Consider the following 26,272-nt stretch of genomic DNA (forward strand, 5'->3'; position numbering starts at 1 on the left):
ACTGTGGATCAAATTCTTTCTGGTTAAAATATTAAGCTTTGTGTAAACAGCCATTTCCCTTTGGGACACATGATGATTGTCTATGCACCTTTAGTCCTAATTATGCCATTCACTAAGTTGCCCTCTGAATAATGATGAGTCAGATTAGTGCGGCAAAGGATTTGTATATCAACAAGCCAACACTGAGTTCAGCACTAAAATGGCAAGTCATTTGATACATGTGACAAGAGGCTCAAAGCAGTTTTCCCTGCCATCAAGAATGTAGCTTCTATCCTGGCAGGGTTTTTAAAATTAGTGTGCCAATGTTAGAAGACAAGTGGTTTTCCCATCGGCAATGCTAAATTATCAATGCATACAGCACTCTGGATTTGACTGTCCCAGTGTCCAAAGTGCTGTCAGCTGATGTAGCACAAAATGCTTAGTTCATTCCTATTGATTCTCCAATGGCACCCCTCATCATATTCTTAACAATTAGTGCTTGGAGATCTCCAAGTACCACAGTACTGGAGCAACAACAGTAACATTAAAGTAGTTTAAGTTATCCATGCATCATTTACACTTAGTTTTGCATTAATCAAAAAACATCAATTTCCTTCAGAGTTGTAAACTGGATCTCACATGAAATTCAAAACACCACAAAAACAAATACCCCAAATTCTGCTATGGAGCAATAAGGGTTAATAGTTGAGGTGGAGCTTGAGGATGTTTTTTGAAACCTTGCACTTATCTGAACAAAATCTCTCTCAGACCACAGGAGATCCAAGTGATGGAAAGTAGTTCCAGCATAGCTTTAAACAATAGCGTTGAGAGAGAATGAATCTGGACAATGAAATGACATTCGATTTCAAAACCAATGCTTTAACCTCTCAGCAACCGCAGCTGCAAAACTGACAGTGGGAAGATTCAAAATCACGCATCCATAGAGATTGAAACCTGGAACCTTAGAATGTTAACCCTTCTATGTGTAACTGAGGTGATATTAATGTAGTGTATCTCAAAAACGTATTGTCCTGGACTTGGAGGGAGGTGGACAGATAACTAATTCTAACCTTTTTGTTCCTGGATGTACCATACTCTGTGGAACCTCATCAGCAATCATACCCTTAATTAGGGTGCGCATCGTCATATCTTCGGGTAAAGAATCCATCTTTTTGATTAGAAAAATCTGCTGAAATAAAATCAGTCAATATAAGTATTTTGCTCCACCCAGTCATCTATAGCTAACCCAGAAAGTCTGGAAATTCTTATTTTCTTGGAATTTAGAAGCTGATTGAATTTTTCACTAAAAACTATACAATATTACTTAGAACCATAGAAATGATACAGCATAGAAGGGAGCCATTTGGCCCATTTTGTCCATGCCAACCCAAAGACACCCAGGAGCCCTTTCTAATTCCATCTTCCTGCATGTGGCTCACCGCCCTGCAACTTATAGCACTTAAGGTTCAGATCCAAGTACTTTTTGAACAAGTTTAGGGTCTCTGCCTTCACCGCCAACTGAGGCAGCGAATTCCAGACACCCACCACCCTCTGCATTAAAAAAAGGTTTTCCTCATGTCCCCTCTAATCCTTCTGCCACTTGGCTCAATCTCTGACCCCGGTTTTTTTTTAAAAACATTCTGCCAAGGGAAACAAGTTCCTCCTGTGTCTACTCTCTTCCCACCCCTCACAATTTTGTATACCTCAAATCATGTCACCCTTCAGCCTTCTCTGCTCCAAGGAAAACAACCCAACCTCTCCCCGAGCGACAATTCTCCAGCCCTGGTAACATTCTAGTAAATCATCTTCTCTCTCCAGAGCAATTACATCCTTCCTGTAATGTGGTGACCAGAACTACACACAATACTCTGGTTGTGGTCTCATTAATGTCTTATACAGTTTCAGCATTGTATTCCTACTTTTGTATTCTGTACCTCTGCCAATGAAGGAGAGCATTTCATATGCCTACTGTACAACCCCATTTGCCTGTACTACTACCTTAAGGAACCTATGCACTTCATCCACCCATTTCAGTATTTTCCCATTTATTGTGTATTCCCTTTTACTGTCTGACTCCCTAAATGCATCATCTCAGACTTCTCTATGTTAAAGTCCATATGTCACCTTCCTGTCATACTCTTAAGAGTTGAATATCCACCATCATTTTTTTTTCTCGCTCAAATGTGAAAAAATACAATGAATGAAGTACAGCAGCACTCATGAAACAGCATCTCATAGTAAGTTAACCAATTGGAGGGGAAAAAGACTTCTGTTGTGGAAACAGTATTCTAACAAAATGAACCTGCAAACACTGAGAAAATGAATGATATCTCCACATTAAAAAGTCTGAAAAATCATATTCAAATTTAATATTTGAGAGAAGAATTACTTAATATTGAAATTACTTTTCCTGCAACATAGCCTTCAAACATGAATTTTTTACAATAATAATAGATCTGGTAATATTAGCCAAGGAACACAGCTATTTTCAGGTAATTATCTACGTGGTTAAGGCTGGCAGGTGTCACTGTGGCTTTAATGAAAAAATTTTCACTTATCCCATGCCTTATCAGAGAAATGTTTGAAATGTCAACGGCATTACTTTTGAGCTGCAGCTAATGATGATGATAAACATAGGAATCGATTTATGGAAAGCCAGACCACTAATCAGTGAGATAAAAGACCAGTTCTGTTTTGACTGTGGTTGATGCCTCAGCTCCAAATACGCAGTCAGTTCCCTGAGTTACTGAATTTGGTGCTTGGATCATCAGATTAAACTGGAATTTGAATATGATTGGCGGAGTTGCGGATAGTGATGAAGATTGTCAGAGAATACAGCAGGATATAGATTGGCTGGAAAATTGGGCAGAGAAATGGCAGATGGAATTTAATCCGGATAAATGCAAGGTGATGCATTTTGGTGGATCCAATTCAGGTGGGAGCAATAAAATAAATGGCAAAACCATCAGGAGCGTAGACACACAGAGATCTGGACATGCAGGTCCACAGATCCTTAAAAGTGGCAGCACAGATGGAAAAGGTGGTGAAGAAAGCATATGGCATGCTTGCCTTCATCGGACGGGGCATCAAGTATAAAAGTTGGCAACTTATGTTACAGTTGTATAAAGCGTTGGTTAGGCCACATTTGGAATAGTGTGTCCAATTCTGGACACGACACTACCAGAAGGATGTGGAGGCTTTGGAGAGGGTACAGAAAAGGTTTACCAGGATGTTGCCTGGTATGGAGGGTATTAGCTATGAGGAGAGATTAAATAAAGTGAAATTGTTCTCCCTGGAAAGACGGAGGCTGAGGGGCAACCTGATAGAAGTTTATAAAATTATGAGGGGTATAGATAGAGGGAACAGTTGGAAGCTTTTTCCCCAGGGCAGAAATGACAATTACAAGGGGGTACAAGTTCAAGATTGGGGGGCGGAGGAAGAAGGTTTAGTGGAGATGTGCGGGGGAAGTTTTTATACACAGAGGGTGGTGGGGGCCTGGAATGCACTGCCAAGTGAGATGATTGAGGCAGATATGTTAGCAACATTTATGACTTATCTGGATAGACACATGAACAGACGGGGAATAGAAGGATATAAGCGGTTGGTCTAGATAGGACAACGTGATCGGCGCAGGCTTGGAGGGCCAAAGGGCCTGTTCCTGTGCTGTACTGTTCTTTCTTTGTATTACTGTCAGCGCCCAGGTTAGAGTCAGGTCTTTGGGTTAAGGGCTTGTTACGCACTGTGCCCTGCAATACAGATTCAAAGTCCTGGGTCCCTTCCCTGATTACAGTTGGTTCTCAGTCACCAGGTCAATTCCCTGGGTGACTTCAACAATTACAGGCTTGGCACCGCGGTTATAAGGTCAATTCTCTGGGTCAGTGCTATGGTTCATTTCCGAAATCAGCGATCAACTTACAGGATCAATTCCTGGTTACCAGGTTATCAGTGCACAAGTTATTCGATCAGTTCCCTGGGTTGATATCAGGTTACCATGTCAGTTATCTCAATCAGTTGCCCAGATTACAGTAAAGGTCCCTAGGTACGTTTCTCAGGTCAATTCCCTAGATTAGAAGATGCTCCCTAAGTTAGCGTCTTGGTTACCTGCTTAGTTTTCTGGCTTGATTACTCAGGTCTGCTCCCTGGATTAGTTGGCTGGTGACCAGTTAAGTTTCCTGGGCGAGTTGCCTGTACCCATCCCTGGTCAGTTTCCTGAGACAGTTCCCTGGTTATCAGGTCAGTTTCTGGGCTCCAAGGTCAGTTCCCTGGTTACAGGATTGGTGTATTTTTCACCAGGTCAGTTCCCTTGGTCAGTGTCCTGCTTACTAGGCGAGTTCCCTTGATTAGTTCCTTGGTTATTAAGTCAGTTCCCTGATTACTGGTTATCAGATCAGTTCCCGGGGAAGGTGCACTGGTTACCAGGTCAGTTCCCTGGGAAGGTGCACTGGTTACCAGGTCGGTTCCCTGGGAAGGTGCACTGGTTACCAGGTCGGTTCCCTGGGAAGGTGCACTGGTTACCAGGTCGGGTCCCTGGGAAGGTGCACTGGTAACTAGATCAGTTGCTTCGGTAGGTGTCCAGGTTACTAGGTTAGTGTCCATTGCACAGCGTTTGGGCTCCACATACACTCCCTCTACTTTGACTCTGAGTTGAACTCTGGTAACCAGGTCAGTTCCCCAAGTAGGTGCGCTGGTTACCAGGTTAGTGCCCTGGTTACAAGGTCAGTTCTCCAATTACAGGGTCAGTGACTGATTACAGGGTCAGTTCCCTAGGAAGGTACACTGGTTACCCGATCAGTTCTCTAGGTAGATGCACTTGTTACCAAGTCAGTTCCCTGATTACTGGTTACCAGGTCTGTTCCCAGGGAAGATGCACTGGTTACCAGGTCAGTTCCCAAGGTAGGTGTACTGGTTACCAGGTCAGTTCCCTAGTAAGGTGCACTGGTTACCAGGTCAGTCCCCTAGGTAGGTGCACTGGTTACCAGGTCAGTTCCCTAGAAAGGTGCACTGGTTACCAGGTCAGTCCCCTAGGTAGGTGCACTGGTTACCAGGTCAGTTCCCTAGTAAGGTGCACTGGTTACCAGGTCAGTCCCCTAGGTAGGTGCACTGGTTACCAGGTCAGTTCCCTAGAAAGGTGCACTGGTTACCAGGTCAGTTCCCTAGTAAGGTGCACTGGTTACCAGGTCAGTCCCCTAGGTAGGTGCACTGGTTACCAGGTCAGTTCCCTAGAAAGGTGCACTGGTTACCAGATCAGTTCCCTCGGAAGATGCACTGGTTACCAGTCCACTACGCGGCGGTTGGGTTCCACACACACTCCCTTGACTTTGACTCTGAGTAAGGATCATGAGTGAGTTCCAATCGGGCCCTTTCTTTAATTGACGGTGAATTCACCTGCTGCTGGGCCTGATGTTATTGTTGTGAAGCCTCCGATCCAATCCGCTCCGCTCCCTGAGCCGCTCAACCGTCCACCCGCTCAAGCCCGTCCCGCGCCATCCTCACAATTCAACTGCGTCTCGCGAGAACCTGCCGCCGGAAATACGAGGTCATGACCTCGCCCGCCCTGCAATGGGCTCTGGGAGATGTAGTTTTGTTTTCTGCCGCGCCTCTCTGAGGTGAGACAGCTGGGGAATTCCAGGACTTTCTTATATTGGTGACCCTATACCTTCTACTGGCCTTCTTATCAAAACTAACGATCTATTTTCAGCGCTGAGCGACATTGACAGTGGCTTGCTGGCTGCTTTAGATATGATGTGGAGATGCCGGCGTTGGGCTGGGGCGGGCACAGAAAGAAGTCCCTCAACACCAGGTTAAAGTCCAACAGGTTTATTTGGCAGCACCACAAGCTTTCGGAGCCTCAAGCTCCTTCTTTAGGGGAGTGAGGACTTGTGTTCACAAACAGGGCATATAAAGACACAAACTCAGTTTACAAGATAATGGTTGGAATGCGAGTCTTTCCAGGTAATCAAGTCTTAAAGGTACAGACAATGTGAGTGGAGAGAGGGTTAAGCACGGGTTAAAGAGATGTGTATTGTCTCCAGCCAGGACAGTTAGTGAGATTTTGCAAACCCAGGCAAGTCTTGGGGGGTTACAGGTAGTGTGATTGGGTTCATGTCTGTTGGGTTCACGTCACACTATCTGTAACCCCCACGACTTGCCTGGGCTTGCAAAATCTCACTAACTGTCCTGGCTGGAGACAATACACATCTCTGTAACCCGTGCTTAACCCTCTCTCCACTCACATCGTCTGTACCTTTAAGACTTGATTACCTGGAAAGACTCGCATTCCAACCATTATCTTGTCAATTGAGTTTGTGTCTTTATATGCCCTGTTTGTGAACACAAGTCCTCACTCACCTGAAGAAGGAGTTTGAGGCTCCGAAAGCTTGTGGTGCTGCCAAATAAACCTGTTGGACTTTAACCTGGTGTTGTGAAACTTTCTAATTGTGCTTTCGATACTCAGAGGAACAGGTTGGCAGCAGTGACACATATACTGGAAACCCAGTTTAAATTTGCAGAGCTGTATCAGGTCTCAATAAAGTTCTACTCTATACATATATTTTATAAACCAGTGATTAATATATTAGTTGGAACTCGTGTGGGAAGAACCCTGTGTTGAAGCCACATTTTGAATATTCCAGCAAAAGTACTTTGCTGCTCCAGCAAAATTGCTTTATCTCCGGATTTAGCTAAGCCTGCTTTCCTACTTATGCTCTTCAAGCAACTATCTGAATCCATTTAAAGGATGTGTAGATTCAGCCTGTGAGAAAGAACACATTCTGAATGGATGGTAACTTTTTCACAGCCTTTCATAATTTAAAAAAAATCTATTAGGTCACTCTTTCAGTTTTTACACTCCAGTTTAAAGAAACACTTTCACTTCACAATAGGAGGTTTGCTGACTCTTGATGGACATATTCCAAGAAAAAAAATTAAATTATGTCCCTTAGTTCTAGACTTCCTCACAAGGGGAAACATCCTGTCAGTATCAGTCCTATCATGTCCCTTCAGGATCTTAAATGATCCAATAAGATCACATTTCACTCTTCTAAACTCTGATGGGCATAGACCCAATGTTCTCACCTTTTCCTTATAATCTAATCCATCCATCACAGGATTCAGGCGAGTGAACCTTCTCTGAACTGCTTCTAATGCGATTATATCCTTTTTTAATTAAGGAGATTACAATTGTCCACAGTACTCCAGATGCAGTCTCACTAAAGCACCATACATCTGCAGTATTAATTACTGCCCTACTTTTATATTTGATTTCCCTTGCAAAAATCACTAATGTCCCATTTGCCTTCCTAATCACTTGCTTTACCTACAGCCTACCTTTTAGTAATTCATGTATCAGGACACTCAGATCCCTCTGTAACATGGAATTCTGCAGTCTTTTTCTATTTATGTTGTTTTTCTACTCTTCCTGCCAAAGTGGACAAGTTCATTAACTGCCAAATTTTTGGCTATGCACTTAACCTATCTAAATTCCTTTGTGGACCCTTTATGTCCTCTCGACAACTTACTTTCCTATCTATCGTTTTGTCATCAGCAAATTGAGCTACCATATATTAAATCCCATCATTCAAGTCACTCATGTAAATTGTAAATATTTGAGGCCCCAGCAGTGATCCATGTGGCACTCCACTATTTACTGTTTGCCGACCAGAAAATGACCCATTTATCACTATTCTCAGCTTCCTGTTTTGAATCAACGCTAACTTGTTATCCCCAACAACATGTGCTCTTATTTTGTGAAGTAGTCTTTGATGTGGCACCTTATCAAATGCCTTTTGGAATTCAAGAACTCTACATCTACGTGTTCCCCTTTTGTTCATCTCTTCCACAAAGAACTCTAATAAATTAGACAAACATGATTTCCTTTTCAAGAAAGCATATTGACTTTGCCTGATTGCAGCATGATTTTCTAAATGTCCGGTTTTTACCTTCTTAATAATGGATTCTACCTTTTACCCTTGACAGATGTTAGGCTAATTGGCCTTCAGCCTCCAGATTTCTGTCTCCCTCCTTTCTTGAACAGAATTGTTACATTTGTCATTTTCCAATCTGTTGAGACCTTTCCAGAATCGAGGGAATTTTGAAAGATCACAACCAATGCATCTACTATCTCTGCAGCCTCTCATTTTAAGACCTAGGATGCAGACCACAAAGTCCAGAGGACTATCAGTCTTTAAGTTCCAATAGTTTTTCAAGTATCTTTTCCCTCGTGATTGTGATTGTTTTAAGTTCCTCCCTCTCTTTTACCTCTTTATATTCTACTATTCTTGGGATGTTTTTCATCTTCCACAGTGATGAAAGACACACAATAACCATTCAATACTTTAGCCGTATCCCTGTTTCCCATTAATTACCCATTCTCACTCTCAAAGGGACAGCTCACTTTGGCTACTCTTTTCCTTTTAAAATAATTATAGAAAGTCTTATATGAGGCGACACAGTGGTACAGTGGTTAGCATTGCTGCCTCACAGCGCCATGGACCTGGATTCGATTCCCGGCTTGGGTGACTGTCTGTGTGGAGTTTGCACATTCTCCCCGTGTCTGCGTGGGTTTCCTCTGGATGCTCGGTTTCCTCCCACAGTCCAAAGATATGCAGGTTAGGTGAATTGGCCATGCTAAATTCTCCCTCAGTGTATCCGACCAGGTGCCGGAGATTAGCGACGAGGGGATTTTCATTGCAGTGTTAATGTAAGCCTACTTGTGACTAATAAATAAACTTTATTCATTTTTATGTTTCTAGCTAGCTTTCTCTCATTCTATAATTTCTTCTGTTTTCCTCCCACAGTCCAAAGATGTACAGGTTAGATAAGTTGTCCCTTAGTGCCCCAAGATGTGTGAGTTAAGAGGATTAGCACTGTAAAGAGTGGGGTTACAGGGATAGGGATTGTGTCTGGGAAAGATGCTCAGTCAGAGAGTTGGGACAGATTTGATGGGCCGAATAGCCTCTTTCTGCACTGTAGGGATTCTCTGATTGATTCTATGAGTGGAACAGTCAGATTACCCAGGTCGGGAGCTGCATACTTCTTGACTGAGTATCTGACCTGGGCCTGGTGAGACCCGTGAGGCCTACCTGGTTCCCAAGGCCATGCAGCAGTGTTGTGGGAAGTGGAGTCCTTTATGGCTCCAGCTGCTGTAAACTGGCTAAGTTTAAAGGTCCCTGTATTTAAATGCACTTTGAGAAGCGGATAGGATGGGGGGGGGGGGAGGGGGGGGTGGCTGGGCAATAATGGATTGGGTGGGGTTAGGCTGGGTTGGGAGAGTAGGATAGATTAGGAGGGTGCAGGTAGTCAGTCAGGGGGTGGGAGAGTAGTCATGGGGGGGGCTTCCAATGAAGGGTGGTCAGTACCATAGTTAACCAGGAATTAGAAGTGCTTTTATAACTTCTAACTTCCCCGTGTAACAATTCAGCTGAGAGAGTTGGAACCATTTGAAGTCTGCAATTTTAATCAATGTTTTACGTGGTTCCCTGTGCAGGGTAATTGTCTATCAGGAGTTTAAACTTCCCAGACAATTCCCATGCAGTCAGTGTGATGGGGACTTCCAGGGGTCCCGCAGCGCATCTTCAGGCGTACCTCCCAGATACGCCCCCTCCAGGGATTGGAAGTTCTGGGCCATCATTCTGAGAACTCAACTAATTGCACAGTGCTTTGTCCAATGTTTAACTGACAGAAATCGCAGCTTATCCAGGCAATGGCGGGATACAGAGAGGTAGTGGAATGGTAGAGAGGATGACTATGTTGAATTGTAGGAAAGAATTATTTTGTCTCATGATAGGAAAAATAGATGAATGCACAAATATCGCTTGGCAATAACTGTTGGTGTCAAGGAATGGTGGCTCACCAAAGTCAATGCCACCAGTTATCAGGATCTAATCATATCTAGCTTTCTTAATTAGTACAGTATCCATAGAATCCCTACAGAAGGAGGCCATTCAGCCCATCGAGTCTGCACCAACCACAATCCCACCCAGGCCCTACCCCCATGAACTTACCCTAGCCAGTTCCTCTGACACTAAGGGGCAATTTAGCATAGTCAATCCACCTAAACCCCATATCTTTGGACTATGGGAGGAAACTGAAGCACCCAGAGGAAACCCACACAGACACGGGGAGAATGTGCAAACTCCTCACAGTGACCCAAGCCGGGAATTAAACCTGGGTTCCAGGTGCTGTGAGGCAGCAGTGCTGACCACTGTACAAACTAAGGCCCTTCGTACCTTAGTTTCTTAAAATAACAATACTTGCAAGTTGTCATATGGTAGACAGAATTTGGTCTCTGTTATTGTTACAATCATTAAGGTAAAGTAAAATTGCAATTGGCATTGTTCTACCAAACAATTCTCCAGGGCGGCACTGTGGCACAGTGGTTAACACTGCTACCTCACAGCGCCAGGGACCCGGGTTCGATTCCCAGCTTGGGTCACTCTGTGTGGAGTTTGCATGTTCTCCCCGTGTCTGCGTGAGTTTCCTCCGGGTGCTTCGGTTTCCTCCCACAGTCTGAAAGACATACTGGTTGAGTGCATTGACCTGAAAAGGCACCGGAGTGTGGCGACTAGGGGAATTTCACAGTAACTTCATTGCAGTGTTAATGTAAGCCTTACTTGTGACTAATAAATAAAATAAAGACAGGGACGGCACAGTGGTTAGTATTGCTGCCTCAGTGCTAGGGACCCGGATTCGATTCCCAGCTTGGGTCACTGTCTGTGCGTAGTCTGCACGTTCTCCCTGTATCTGCAGTGCGTTTCCTCCGGGTGCTTTGGTTTCCTCCTAAAGCCCAAAAGATGTGCTGGTTAGGTGCATTGGCCATGCTAAATTCTCCCTCAGCATACCCGAAGAGGAGGCAGAGTGTGGCAACTTTATTGTAACTTCATTGCAGTGTTAATGTAAGTCTACTTGTGACACTAATTAATAAATAAATAATGTGCTACTGTTCTCTTCCCATCCCTTGAAGCAATAGAAATAAGTAATATTTAGCTACAATTTTGTTGACAATGAATCTTGGTCAACTCCAAAGAAACATCCCTATTGTGTAAGGACAATTCTGGTCTAGAGTTTCAAAAGAAGCCTTGGAGATGTATTTGTGATACTGGGTATCCAGGTTCTGCAGTTAACCCATTTCAACCTTTTGTTTCCGTGTTGTGGCAATGCGGCCAAATTCAGTGACATGACAAAGAGCTCCATTATGTTCATTGACATCTCAGCTAAAAGATTGCATTACAGATAGCTTGTTTTTTTGTCATCACAGGGTGGTTTTTAAGTGCTGTATAAACAATTGTAATGCTGATCATCCACACTTAGCTTTTGTGTAATTACAAAATCATACCAATAAATGTTGGTGCAAGTTTTAGCAGTCTGACAATATGGAGTTCCTGTTGGGCTGCCTATGCAATCTCAAACATAAAATATTGGGATAAAATTGTTAATCCATGACACACTAGCCTGCCTGGATGGTTATAATGATCACCATAAATAAATATTTCCATTTGTTGACAGACCAACATCTTTATACATACAATTTTTTCTCAGGGTAATATTACATTTTATTTTACCCATTCACAGTTGCCCTAAAGATAATAAATATTTGTAACCAGATAGAACATTATTGAAACAGTTGGTTTATCACAACAATCCAGCATTTTCATGGTTATTTCATGTGGTGCATTCCACAAATTATCAGATTACTTATATTTAATTTTGAATGTGTCATGGTGAGATTTGAAATCTGCACCCTCCACAATGTTTGTTAGGTATCACATCTACAAGACGACCATACCCATTTGTAAATATATATTCAAGTTCTAGACGTGCTTTGATTTTAGAGCAACTGATGGCTTTTAAATTATACTGAGGTCAGCCCTTCATTCATAATTTCCAAACCTAAGCAGTGTAACCTCCCTCTGCAACAGCTCCAGTCAACTATTGATTCTGTCTGGCCATCCTGTAAAATAGTGCAAGTCTGCAGGCAGTTGGGAATGCACAAGTGTTTGATCAACTTGAATTGTAAATAATGAACAAGAAAGAGTGCTTTCTCATACAATAAGAATGAAATACAATTTTTTTGTCAGATTGTGAGATTTTGAACCAGTTTATTTGAATATCTTTAGGTCACACAATTATCTTCAGTGATTATGCATGGATTTTGTTTCGCTTTTCATTGCATTGCAAATATTCCACTCATATTTATTTTATAACTGTTAGCAGAAATGTATTTTTGCAACTTCATTGAGGATTTTAAATATTAGTATTTTTTCATTTTTAAAAATTGCTTTTAAGTGGTCACTCTTAAATGACAATAAAACATCACAGTAATCTTAATTGTAATTTCTCTGAACTGTATTTTGCGTTACAGTGAAAAGTATTGTTTCTTGCGTGCGATACAAACAAACTATTCATAGAGTACATCGGGAAGAAGGGTGCAGAATATAGTATTGCTGATACAGATAGGGTGTAGAGAAAGATCAGCTTAATTTTTTATTAGTGTCACAAGTAGACTTACATTAACATCGCAATGAAGTTACTGTGAAAAGCTCTAAGCACTAAGCTTTCACCCTACTGCCACCCAATAAATGCTTTAAAATCACATATTTCGGAAGCATTTTTTTAACAAACGGAATTAACAGTTAATGGATGCAGAAGAAGAATTTTCCAGCATTTCTAGCAGCATCTGTGGAGAGAAAATAGACAATACACATTTCTTTAACCTGTGCCTAATGCTCCCTCCACTCACATTATCTGTATCTTTAAGACTTGATTAGCTGTAAAGATTCACATTCTAATCAGTATTCTGTAACTTGATTTTGTGTCTCTGTGTGCCTTGTTTGTGAGCAGATTTCCACTCCATCTGACGAAGGAGCAAGGCTCCGAAAGCTAATGGCATTTGCTACCAAATAAACCTGTTGGACTTGAACCTGGTGTTGTTAAAACTCTTACTGAGAGAAAATAGAGCCAACGTTTTGAGTTAGGATGTCCCTTTGTCAGAGCACTGAGGAAAGGTCATCCTGACTTCCACAGATTCTGTCAGACCTGCTGAGATTACTCAGCATTTTCTGATTTTTGTTTCAGATTCCTGCATTCGCAGTATTTTGCTTTTAATTTTCCAGCATTTTCTGTTTTTTTCCCCTTAAAAAAAAGTACTGTGTGATAACAATGCAAACACAAATGAATGTAGAATTTGCAGAAGTAATAGTCAAATAATGAAAATATAAGTTTGCACAAGCATGAGCACAAGTTGTAAGTGGGGTTTGCACTTTTTTGGGGAAAGAAAAGTTTACTTTGATTCAAAACTTTTGCAGCAGCAGCAGCTGTCTGTCTGACCGGAAGTGGCTGGGGCGGCGCGCTGCACTCTGGGAGATGTAGTTCCGCCGCGCGGCCTGGGCTTTGCAGCCAACTGGGCGCTTGGGGGGAAAAATAAATCAACCCGGGGGGGAGAGGAGGGGGGAGAGTGGGCACCGTGAGAACAGGAGAGTCCGGGGAGCCGGGCCTGGGCTAAAGAGGCCTGCGGGGCGGCGCTGGGCCCCGGGGATCGCGGCGGGAGGATGCCCGGCTTCACCTGCTGCGTGCCCGGCTGCTACAACAACTCTCACCGGGACCGGGAGCTCCGCTTCTACACTTTCCCCAAGGACGAGGAGCAGCGGCGGATCTGGCTGCAGAACATCTCCCGCACCGGGGTGACGGGCTGCTTCAGCACCTTCTACCCCACCACCGGGCACCGGGTGTGCAGCGCCCACTTCCCCGGCGGCAGGAAGACCTACTCGGTCAACGTGCCCACCATCTTCCCGCTCCGAGGGGTCAACGAGAGGAAGATCCGGCGCTCCCGCAAGAAGCCGCCGGCCAGCACTGCCGCCGCCTCGGCCGGCCCCGGGCCCGAGGATGTCAAGCCCATCGACCTGTCCGGACCCTACTTCTTCTCCTCCTCGTCCTCCTCCTCCTCGCCCTCCCTCCCGGCCTCCGCCGCTGTCCCTCGCCCGGAGGCTCCCGAGTGCCTGGATCACTCCTACTCTCTCTCCTCCACCACCACCTCCGAGGAGCTGCTCAGGAAGCTCAATGAGCAGAAGGACATTATCGCCCTGATGGAGGTGAAGATCAAGGAGATGAAAGGCACCATCCGGCAGCTGAAGGTCAGCGAGGCCATCCTGCGGGAGGAGCTGAGGAACAAGGAGAAATTACTATCCATGTCGGTCATCAGGAAGAAACACGGCATGTGACGGCTTGTTTATATATATATATATATATTACATGGACATTTTGCAGATACTCGACCCAAGGAGGGAGATAAATTCAAAACAAAAGGCACAAAACAGTAAAAATACAAGGATCATGTCCCATTATGGCATGGGATATTAGGACTTATATCCGTGTGAACATGTGTTAACATACTGTGACAACCACTTGCTTCATCTGTGTGTGTGTGCGTGTGTGTGCCAGACGTCCCAGGCGAGATTCACCCGTGGTTGTCGGTTGTTTCACATCAGGGTGCATTCTGCATGTTGCAGTACCAAAATTAACATTAGAAGTAGTGAAGCAACAAGATGTCGAAAAGGATTCATTTCCCACTCGCGTGTCAAGTCTCATCTGACTTCACATAAAGAAAGCCCAAATATATCACAACAATGACGCGCGAACATTTCATATCGAACACAACATATATGTTATGAATCAATGTTTTTGTTTCAGTATAATGATGCTATAAATTTCGTAGCTCCACATGATTTTGTATATTGCCCTCTCCATGAAGTTCCTGTATAACAATAACCATACAAGTATAGTAAATACTTTGTAAATTGGTTTAATAAGATTTTTACTTTTTTGAATTTTTAGTGTTTTTGATAGGATTGTGAGACTATAAACATTGAACAGGCAAAGAGATAGAACAATATTTAAATGCTCATAAACAGTAGCTGGGTTAGACTGGTGTTGGTAAACCTTTTGTAAACCTCCATCTGACTTTTCTCATTTAGATTCTCCTTAAAACGCAACTCTGACAAAGCTTTAAGTCACCCCTTTTAATATCGTCTTTGGTCTGTGCCCATATGTCTATGACATTTCTTATAAAAGTGTTTTGGAACATTTTTTAGATCAGTAATTCCTATAGTCTGATCTAGATCTGTTCATGATTTGATAATGCATGGAGACTCATTAGTCATTTACTGTTTAAAACATTTTTAAATTGAATTTGACTAAAATACCATGCGAATAGATAAAATATTTGTTTTTTGATTTTAAAAAACTGGAAGAACCAGTTATAATGTAATCACTACAGAAAGATATCATGGAATTCATGAGAATGTACCAGCTGCATTTAAACAGGCTAAGTAATGTCACAATTGTGTTGATGCCCATCTGACATGTTGGAATAAGCATCAAAACAATTCTGGAACCTACAATACTAGACCTGAAATGAGTCTCAAACATTACAATAATGCATTACTTAATATGCATAGTGAGCACCTTGCATGGTACAATTAAAGAATTATTGTAAAGAATTATTTCAATAGCCCTATGTTGTGTGCAGAATAATAGATACCTGCTGTGAGCACAAAACATTCTTCATGATATTTTAGATAATAAACCACAAACAAAATTCAAACAGTTTCTTGCTATCTTGTGGTCTCTGCAATTATAGTGACGGAGAGAAGAGAGTTTTTTTTAAATTATTAGTTTCAAGGTTTGATTTATGACTTCAGCAGTTTTCACTACAAGTATTTGTATTTTTAAAAGCAAATGCTGGAAATTACTGACACTTTTCTTTCAGAAATGTCAGTTTTGAAACAGTTCCATTCATCACTTGTGAATTTCATTGGTCTCTTTCATCCTGTTGTCCATCATTGCTGATTCTGGCCTTTCTTATTTGTGATGGTGTTATCACTGTTCAGAAAAAAAGGACATCTATCTTAAATGTCAGAAATCTGCTTTCTCTCTCAGTTGCAGTCTGACCTGCTTCATATTCTGGGCATTTTCTGTTTTTTTTTCTTTTTGATTACTTAAAGTATTGAATCCAATGGCAGCAATTGTTATGCGAGGATGCTCAAACTGAAGGATTAATGGTTGTGACATGATTACTGCAGCTTTACTTGAAATAATCTATAGTTGATTACTTAGGAATTGTATGTATCATGGTGTGCCATATGCCATGAATATAGCCATTACAATCAGCTTTATTATTCTTTTACCTGCATTGTACTGCATCCTAATTCCCAAGGTATTCATCATTGGTTGTAAAATGCTTTGGGATATCCAGAGCACATGTTAAGGTGCTACATTAATGCGGATTTGTTCTACCATGCCAGCAACAGTGATAAATTGAATATATATCATTTAAAATAACCAGTTGCTGCCAGTAAGTTCAATTCAAACTGACAGTGCCTCCAATGTTAACAACCACTTGAGCTTTGCTGTAATTAAGTCATGTTCAAATGAAATAAAGTCTCTTATTTCACTGTTCTCTCTCTTGATTCTGTTTATAATACATACAGCTGTTAAGAGTTTTGCCACTCTTATTCTACTTGTAATTCATGTTTTGCTAACCAACAGTATTCATTTGTACTGGTAACATTTGAAAAAAGATATTAATACCATGTAATGATGACAAGAGAATAATAACTGCTTGTATTCTGGAAGTAGAACATCCCAATAATTAACTGGAGGTTATTTCTTGAAGCTTGCAGCGATATTGTCACAAATATTGAGCTTTTTCTGTGAATCAACCTAACCTGCACATCTTTGGAGTGTGGAGGAAACTAGAGCACCCGGAGAAAACCCACGCAGACGGTCACCCGAGGCCAGAATTGAACCCAGGTCCCTGGCGCTGTGAGGCAGCAGTGCTAACTACCGTGCCGCTCATTTTATTCATACATGAAGCACAGCATTAATGTGGTGAATCTATGCAGATGTGGAAAACATTTTTAATGTTCACTTCTCTGATGTGGTCACAATGAACAAGTAGTGTTTGAATAACTCCAAAAGAGAAAATAGAAACATAGAAGATAGGAGGAGGCCATTTGGCCCTTCGGGCCTGCTCTGCCATTCATCACGATCATGACTGATCCAACTCAATAGCCTAATCCTGCTTTCTCCCCATAACATTTGATCCCCTTTGCCCCAAGTGCTAGACCTAGCCACCTCTTAAGTACATTCAAAGTTTTGGCATCAACTACTTCCTGTGGTAATGAATTCCACAGGCTCACCATTCTTTGGATGAAGAAATGTCTCCTCATCTCCGTCCTGAATGGTCTACCCCGAATCCTCAGACTGATCCCTGGTTCTGGACACACCCACCATCGGGAACATCCTCCCTGCATCTACCCTGTCACAGCCTCGTTCATGGGAAATAATTGCAATTCCCAATCCCCATCACAAGTGGGGTTCAACTGGTTACCCGCACCTGGCGGGGTAGGGTAAACACATGCTGATCTATTCAGTGTAGCGTGCGTGCAGCCCCAGACATTTAAGGGCATCACAGACCTATTATTGCTCAATCTCATGTGGCTGTACGCCACTTGTCCCTCTAAGAAGTTGGATGCGGACCGCTCGGGGGGTCACATATCTATTTAGCCATGTCCTGTTAGATTTTTATAAGTCTCTACGAGATTCCCCCTCATTTGTCTGAACTCAAGCAAAAACAATCCTAACCTAGTTAATCTTTCCTCATACATTAGTCCCGCCATCCCCGGAATCAGCCTGGTAAACCTCATGTAAACCTGCTGGAAAATCTCAGCAGGTCTGGCAGCATCTGTAAGGAGAGAAAAGAACTGACGTTTCCAATCCAGATGACCCATTGTCAAAGCTAAAAGACATTGAAAGTGGGAGATGTTTATACTGTGGGGTGAGGGAATGAAAGATGAGTCATAGCCACAAAAACAAGGGGAAAGGCTAAGAGGTGCTGATGGCAGTCCATAGAGAGAATACAAGGTGTGAATGGCCAAACGGCAGAGAAGCTGAAATCAGAGGGTAGGCTGTGACAGATGAAGATGTGGGAGGAGGGGGGAGATGGGTGGAAGAGAGCTAAAATTGAGAAAAAAGGGGAAAAGGGAAGCAAAGGGGGAGAAAGGTAAGAAAAGGGGGATCCATTGTTAGGTTAACTACTTGTTTCTGTGGTTAAGACTCTTCAGTCGCAGTGAAGTGGCTCAAAATGTAATTTTTAAAAGCAGACTGGGATAGCTGTTTCTCCCGGAGACAACTTCCTAAATGGCAGCCTGCATGCTTGTCTATCCCACAAAGGATGGTGGCCCCCCAATGCTGCAGGTCCAATCTCAGGGGCAGCAGCTCTGGAATCTGAGCAGCCCCACCAAGAGAGAGGTGGGCACGACTGGGAAGGTGCCTCAAAATGGAGATGTCCTTAGAGGCATAAATGTAAAGTTAAAATTCAGAGAGGCCAAGCAGACAGTACCCGTAGAGCAGAGAAGAAAAACCTTTGCCACTCCGACAAAGGATCATCCAGACTCAAAACATTGTCTCTATTCTCTTTCCACAGATGCTGTCAGACCTGCTGAGATTTACCAGCATTTCCTGTTTTAGTTTCAGATTCCAGCATCTACAGTATTTTGCTTTTATTTGAGTCGCAACTGCTGCCTTTACTGCAGGAAAGCTACCTGGAGCTGGTGGCCTGGGGTGGGGGCACTTGCTGCTGGTGAGTCCTCTAAATCAGTCAATTGGGGCCTTTAATAATGCAAATTGGTTGCCCCCCTCTGTTTAGCAGCAAACAAAACTTCCCCAGCGGTGGGAATATGTTGAGCCTTACCTGTGGGGCTTCCCAGTATTTTCCAAACCACCCCTGCATCCTCCAGCTCTAAGCTCTGGAGTTGGAAAAAAATCAACCCATAGTATCTGATTATTGATGCAGGCGGCAGGTGACTGTGTAGAACAGCAATCTCAAACACATACATGCTTTATTCTACATAACCTTTTATCCTTCTCTCCTCCAAAAGACTCTCATGTAGGACTCAACAATGTCCATCTGCAAGAACCAGGCATGCAATATGCGATATGTCAGAAACCCCAGCAAATGCATAAACTTTGCTGATTACAATTTTAAAAAAAACCATCACACATAATATGGGGCGGCACGGTAGCACAGTGGTTAGCACTGCTGCTTCACAACTCCAGGGTCCTGGGTTCGATTCCTGGCTCGGGTCACTGTCTGTGTGGAGTTTGCACATTCTTCTCGTGTCTGCGTGGGTTTCCTCCGGGTGCTCTGGTTTCCTCCCAGTCCAAAGATGTGCGGGTTAGGTTGATTGACCAGGTTAAAAATTGCCCCTTAGAGTCCTGTGATGCGTGGATTAGTGGGTAAATATGTGGGGGTAGGGCCTGGGTGGGATTGTGGTCAGTGCAGACTCGATGGGCCGAATGGCCTCCTTTTGCACTGTAGGGTTTCTATGATTTCTATGATATAGAGAGTGAATAAATTGATAACACCCCAAACGTTGGTAAACTGGGTCCAAATACAAAATGTTTGATCTAAAATGTAAGGTTAGTGGAGATCCTTAAACCATCTTGTCTGTGGTTCGGCACAGACAAGAAGGGCCAAAAGGCCTGTTTCTGAGCTGTAATTTTCTATGGTTCTATCTCTTGTGGCACCACAGACTGCAGTTATAATTTTACTTTCAGACTAAAGCTTCTGGTGTGTATCAATGCAATCAATGACCTAATTTCCAAATATACTTGTGGGTGTAATTTCAAGAGTGTTCAGGATTCAGAGCGACAACAGAGTAGCTGTAAAATTGGCGGGAAGTTGCATTTTAAAAAAATGCCCCAGCAGCCCATAGGACTTCCTGAATACCAGGAACTTAGTTTTCATCGGCGGGAAGCTTATTCTCCTTGTTGCTAATATTGAAAAAAACAACCTTTATAGAGCGGACTCTGCCATACAAGTGTAGAACTCCACGCTCACTAAACTCAATGCACTCTGCTCAACCAGCAGAATAACTTGAGCTCCGCATATTAAATAGATACAACTCGGAGACGGTGACAAATAATACTCGGCAAGGATCATTTAGACATCAGCTGAATCAAGTTTTTTTGAGTAGCAAAACATATTTTCTTTAGAAGCTTTATGCGTGACAGAAAATTTTAAGGGACAGTGATTACATGATTTATCATTAATTTAAAACACGGCATCTTAACTATGGATAGAGCAAGAAAAAAGAGAATGCAACTTATTGAAACGTTGAGTACATAATGTAATAGTAAGCTGCCTATTTCCAGCAAGTCAGAACAACCAAAGTAGCTTCGCTCCACACTGCTGCCGCGTAGCGACGGGGACCCAGATCACCATTTAGAAGCTATTTGTTTATTTTTGTGACTTTTTTCTCCCTTATTTTTTTAAAATTACCCCATCCTTAAATTACAAAACCAATGCTCAGAATGGACCAGGCAAACCCAGATCCATTCCTCGCTTACTCCAAAAAACAAGTTCAAAATTCAATTGAATCCAAATCATGATGCCCACAAGAGAGATACAAACAAAATCCAAGCTGACACGATCTTGGGCTTGATCTGAGCCAGAAAAAAGATCTTTACCCCTTATTCAAAAACTAGTTACTTTCTTCTCCTTAGGGGTTTCTTGCACCCTCCACCACTCGACTGCAGTGTCTTGTAATGTGTGTTGAAATCACTTCTTAGCAAGCTAATAGTAAAGCAGAATAGAGACAGGGCCATTCAGCCCCTCTGGCCTGTGCCTGCAATGGTTGACTCAACCCCATTTACCCACCATAATTTTACAACCCGTGATGCCCTTGCTTAATGGAAAATCTGAGTCTTGAAAGCTTGACTTGTCTCAGCAACTCAACATTTCAACAAACGAGAAATTGTGGGTGTTAATTCTTTTTCTATTAAATTTAGACATAATTAAGAAATATAACAGATTTAAAGCAAATCATTGGTTTCCCTTCCCTAATCCTTTTCTTACTGAAGGCATCAGCTCACTAGCTGATGCAGTTTACACTTGTGCCTTGTCCAAGTAGGTTTTATTCACTAGATAACTATAAGCTAGTTATCTGTCTGTGGAGGACTAAGGCCAGGTCCTATTCTCACCCAGTGGTTATTCCTGCTCACTGGTTTCGGGATTAGGAACCCTGCCCAAAATTCTCTTCGCTGTAAATGAATCATCAAATATAGTACATCTTCTGGTGCAGCAGATGAAATTAGCTAAAGCAGAACATGACAGTCAGAAACAGGGGAATTCATAATGGGGAACAAAGAAATGGCTGAGGAGCTAAATTCGTACTTTGCTTCTGTCTTTACAAAGGAAGACATGAATAATGTATCAGAAGCTCTGAGAAGCACAAGTTTTAGTGAGGAGCTGAAGGAAATCAGCATCAGCAGTGAAAAAGTTTTGGGAAAATTAATGGGATTGAAGACAGATAAATCTCAAAGGCCTGAGTATTTAATTTAGCATGGCCAATGCACCTAACCAGCACATCTTTCGGACTGTAAGAGGAAACCGGAGCACCCAGAGAGAACATGCAGACTCCACACAGACCCAAGCCGGGAATCGAACCCAGGTCCCTGGTGCTGTGAGACAGCAGTGCTAACCACTGTGCCACTGCTAAGGAAGTGGTCTTAGAAATAGTAGATCCATTGGTGGTCATTCTCCAAAATTCTTTGGACCCTGGAATAGTTCCAAAGTTGGAAGATAGCTAATGTAAGCCCGCTATTCAAAAAGGGAGGTAGAGAGAAAACAGGGAACTATAGACCACTGAGCCTTACATCGGTAGTAGGAAAGTTGCTGGAGTCCATTATCAAGAATTTCATAGCACAGCATTTGGAAAGCAGTGGTCAGACAAAGTCAACATGGATCTACAGAAGGGAAATCATGTGTTGGTGAGGCCACAGCTGGAATATTGTGGGCAGTTTTGGTGTTCTTATCTGAGGAGGATGTTCTTTACATAGAGGGAGTGCAGCGAAGGTTTACCAGGCTGAATCTTGGGATGGCAGGACTGTCATATGAAGAGAGACTAAATCTGTTCAAATTATATTCATCAGAGTTTAGAAGAGTGAGGGGGATCTCATAGAAACGTATAAGATTCTAACAGTATTAGGGTAGATTAAGAAATAATGTTCCTGATGTGGGGGAGCCAAGAATTAGGGGACATAATTTGAGGATAAGGGGTAAACCCTTTAGGACTGAGGTGAGGAAAAATTTCTTCACCAAGAGAGTGGTGAATCTGTGGAATTTACTATATACAAACATAGGAACATATGAATTAGTAGCAGAAGTAGGCAATTCAGCCCTTCGAACCTGCTCCATCTTCAATCAGATTATGGCTGATCTCTCCCTGGACTCAAATCCACCTCCCCACCTGTTCCCCATATCCCTCATCTTTTTTAAAATTAGAAATATGTCTATCTCCCTCTTGAAACCATTCAATGATTCAGACTCCATCGTGCTATGGGGCAGCAAGTTCCACAAATTCATCACCCTCTGCAAGAAATAGTTCCTCCTCATCTCAGTTTTAAATCTACCATCTCTCAACTTAAACTTGTGACCTCTTGTCCTAGATTGCCCCAGAAGAGGAAACTACCACAGAAAGTAGTTGAGGCCAAATGTTGTGTGATTTCAAGAAGGAATTAGATATTGCTCTTGTGGCTAAAGGGATCAAGGGAAATGGGGGCAATGGGGAATCAGAGTATTGAATTTGGTGATCAGCTATATCACACTGTAGATAAGTGTGAGGTTATCCATTTTGGCAGTAAAAATAGAAAGGCAGATTATTACCTAAATGGAAAGCAGATTCAAAATGCATCTAGGCAGAGGGATCTGGGTGTCTATGTTCATGAGTCACAGAAAGTCAGTACGTAGGTGCAGCATGTAATAAAAAAGGCAAATGGGATGCTGGCATTTATTTCAAAGGTACTGGAGTATAAGAATAGAGAAGTGTTGTTACAATTGTATAGGGTGTTGGTGAGACCACATCTGGCGCATTGTGTCCAGTTTTGGTCTCCTTATTTGAGGAAGGATGTGGTGGCATTGGAGGCAGTTCAGAGGAGGTTCCACATTGATTCCAGGGATGAAAGGGTTGACATATGAGGAGAGTTAAACATTGGTTGTGATATTTCAAATTTCCTTGGATTCTGGTGAATTGGAAGCATGCTAATGTGACACCCCTATTCAAAAAGGGAGAGAGGCAAAAAATAGGAAACTATAGGCCGGTTAGCTTGACCTCTGTGGTGGGGAAGTTGCTAGAATCAATCATTAAGGAGGAGGTGAATGAGCATTTGGAAAGACAAGGCTCAATCCACCATTATCAGCATGGTTTTATGAAGGGTAAGTCATGCTTGACAAACTTCCTTGTGTTCTTTAAGGACTTAACCAGCAAGGTGGATAGTGGAGAACCTGTGGATGCGGTATATCAAGACTTCCAGAAGGCGTTTGACAAGGTGCCACATGAAAGACTGATCCAGAGGGTGAGATCAGGGGAGATTGGGGGTAGAGTACTAGATTAGATCGAGGATTGGCTGACTGACTGAAAGCAGAGGGTCGGGATAAAGGGGTCCTTCTCTGCCTGGCAAAATGTAATTAGAAGGGTGCAACAGGGGTCAGTCTTCGGACCTCAACTGTTTACAATCTATATAGATGATCTGCAAGCAAAGACAGACCATAACATATCAAAATTTGCAGATGATACTAAAATAGGTGAGAAAACAGGCAATGAAGAAGGTATAAAGATTTTACAGACAATGTAGATAAGCTAGGAGAATGGGCCAAAATTTGGCAGATGGAGTTTAATGTAGATAAGTGTAAGGTTATCCATTTTGGCAGTAAAAATAGAAAGGCAAATTATTACCTAAATGGAAAGCAGATTCAAAATGCATCTAGGCAGAGGGATCTGGGTGTCTATGTTCATGAGTCACAGAAAGTCAGTACGTAGGTGCAGCATGTAATAAAAAAGGCAAATAGGATGCTGGCATTTATTTCAAAGGTACTGGAGTATAAGAATAGAGAAGTGTTGTTGCAATTGTATAGGGTGTTGGTGAGACCACATCTGGCGCATTGTGTCCAGTTTTGGTCTCCTTATTTGAGGAAGGATGTGGTGGCATTGGAGGCAGTTCAGAGGAGGTTCCAGATTGATTCCAGGGATGAAAGGGCTGACATATGAGGAGAGTTAAACAGTTTGGGTATACTCGCTGGAGTTTAGAAGAATGAGAGGAGATCTGATCAAGGTATATAAAATTTTAAAAGGGATTGATAAAGTAAATGAAGACCAAATGTTTCCTTTTATGGGACAATCTAGAACAAGAGGTCACAGGTATAGGTTGAGAGGCGATAGATTTAAGACTGAGATGAGGAGGAACTACTTCTCGCAGAGGGTGATGAATTTGTGGAACTCGTTGCCCCATAGTGTGGTAGAGTCTGAATCATTGAATGGTTTCAAGAAGGAGATATTTGTAATAAAAAGGGATAAGGGATATGGAGAGGTGGGGAGGTAGATTTTAGACCAAGGAGAGGTCAGCCATGATCTGATTGAATGGTGGAGCAGGCTCGAAGGGCCAAATGGCCTACTCCTGCTTCTATTTTCTATGTATGTTTCTATGCAGAGCAATTAATTTTTCTGTTTAACAAATGGAAACCTCATAGTTTATTTAACCTTCCCTCTGTTGTCACCACAAGCCAAATCATTGTCAGATAACAGGATGGACTGGTACCATTCCTAGTCTTTGCAAAGGCAGTTTCACAAGCTCCCACAAGGAAATTGAAAGAAATCACAAAGGGAAACCTACACTTAGTTTATCAGCCTTGCAGGAAACAATATGCTGCTCTCTGCTTAATATTTACCCCTGGTGACTTTAAAATCTCAGAATCTTGCCATGTGGGGAATTGTCCAGTATGTTAATATATCGCCAGCAGCACATCCATGCCACACCACAGAGATGTTATCTCATACAACTGTTTGAAAATGTCCAATTGTGCTATCTTATTGCTATAGAAATGCATCTGGAGAAACATTTGTAAAACCAACTTAGAAAGAAATAACTTTTGTGTATAGTAGCTTTCACAATGCCAGGACCATCCCAATGACTTTCGGAGGCAATAATGTCCTACTGAAGTGTTGTAATGCATGGGAAAACAGCCAGCTTCTACACAGCAAGAACCCTCCAAGCAGCAATAGAAAATCTGTGTTGACCTATGGATTCACAATTGGTAATCAGATAAATGGAAATGTTGACTCCATTATTCACTGATTAATTTGCTGCCACAGGATGCTTCAAAAATCTGCCACAGCCACGCAAAGTGTGTGTGTCAGTACTTCACTAGTGTATATATCCCGTCATTTATTTGCCCAAGTATAAAGCACAGACAGATTCTGTTGGTCACATAACACTTTAATTATTTGCAAACCCTTCCTCTTAACGAAAGTCATAGAGTTGACATAAACAGATCTAATTCCTACATAGTTCCACATGAAACCATTTGCATCCAGTGAAATCTGTTTGTCCTTTCCAGCTGGTGCCTTATTTCCTCAAGCAGTTGAGGTGTAGACATTCCCAGTTATTAATTTCCTGATATGTGTATATTGCAGACTGACTGATATGGAAAGTGTCTCCTTGATTGGTTTGGGATAGTAAGGTTCATTTCTTCAGGAGGATCCTTGATCCAGGTTAGGTCACTGGGCAGAAGTTGGAACAACCAGCCTGTCCTTGAAGGCTGAGGTGCGAAAGGTAGGACTCCTCTGACATGTCCAAATGCAGCTTCTAGGTGTTGGTAACAGGTAAGGTCTCAAGAGTGGTTATACTTGGATTGTTAATCTCTTCCTTATTTCACTTATACAGAACGTGTGGAGCCCGCAGAAGTGTATTCATCCTCTCCCTTTTTCACAAGGTACCAGTCAAACGAAGAGATATATGATAATACATCAGTGGAAAATGAAAATGTAAATAAATATTACATTTTAATTTAAAATATAATTTCATGGACTTTTTAGGAGATTTCCTGAAACTAATGAGCATACTGGGGCCAACTTCAAAGGCCAAGATGTATATCATGATGGGGGCTAGAGCAGAGGTGATCAAATCCATCATTATAGAACCATAGAATCCCTACAGTGTAGAAGAAGGCCATTTGGCCCATCGAACTGCACCAACTCTCTGACAGAACATCCCACCCAGGCCCTATCCCAGTAATCCCCCACATTTACCCCACTAATCCCCCTACCCTACACATCTTGGAACACTAAGGGGCAATTTAGCATGGCCACTCCATCTAACCTGCACATCTTTGGACTGTGGGTGGAAACCTGAGCACCCGGAGGAAACCCAAGCAGACAGTGGGAGAACATGCAGACTCTATACA

At 42.4% G+C, this 26,272-nt stretch overlaps 2 protein-coding genes across 7 annotated transcripts in view; one reads left to right on the forward strand and one right to left on the reverse strand.

Moving 5' to 3' along the window:
- The window catches only part of LOC144492665 (uncharacterized), a 76,645-nt gene extending 71,148 nt beyond the window's left edge, over positions 1–5,497 (reverse strand). For 2 of the 6 annotated variants that reach the window (XM_078210953.1, XM_078210951.1), the window contains exons 1-2: positions 5,365–5,488; positions 1,050–1,165 (exon numbers count right to left, since the gene is read on the reverse strand). In XM_078210953.1, the coding sequence (XP_078067079.1) occupies positions 1,050–1,147 (98 nt within the window). In that variant the 5' untranslated portion in view covers positions 1,148–1,165; positions 5,365–5,488. Of the gene's footprint in view, positions 1–1,049; positions 1,169–4,395; positions 4,492–5,364 lie in introns of those variants that run through there. The other 4 variants (XM_078210956.1, XM_078210952.1, XM_078210955.1 and 1 more) reach the window with 3 other exon arrangements.
- Positions 5,498–12,054: 6,557 nt separating this feature from the next.
- Positions 12,055–16,422, forward strand: thap11 (THAP domain containing 11). Its single transcript, XM_078210950.1, has one exon. It carries the CDS (start codon positions 13,524–13,526, stop codon positions 14,190–14,192), a length of 669 nt encoding a protein of 222 aa, XP_078067076.1. The 5' UTR covers positions 12,055–13,523; the 3' UTR covers positions 14,193–16,422.
- Positions 16,423–26,272: the final 9,850 nt, after the last annotated feature.

Source organism: Mustelus asterias, chromosome 4, assembly GCF_964213995.1.
Source record: "Mustelus asterias chromosome 4, sMusAst1.hap1.1, whole genome shotgun sequence".
NCBI classification, from domain to species: Eukaryota; Metazoa; Chordata; class Chondrichthyes; order Carcharhiniformes; family Triakidae; genus Mustelus; species Mustelus asterias.

Bases quoted from the DNA above. Each gene is read 5' to 3' on its own strand.
- thap11 (XM_078210950.1), top strand. From the start codon at position 13,524: ATGCCCGGCTTCACCTGCTGCGTGCCCGGCTGCTACAACAACTCTCAC.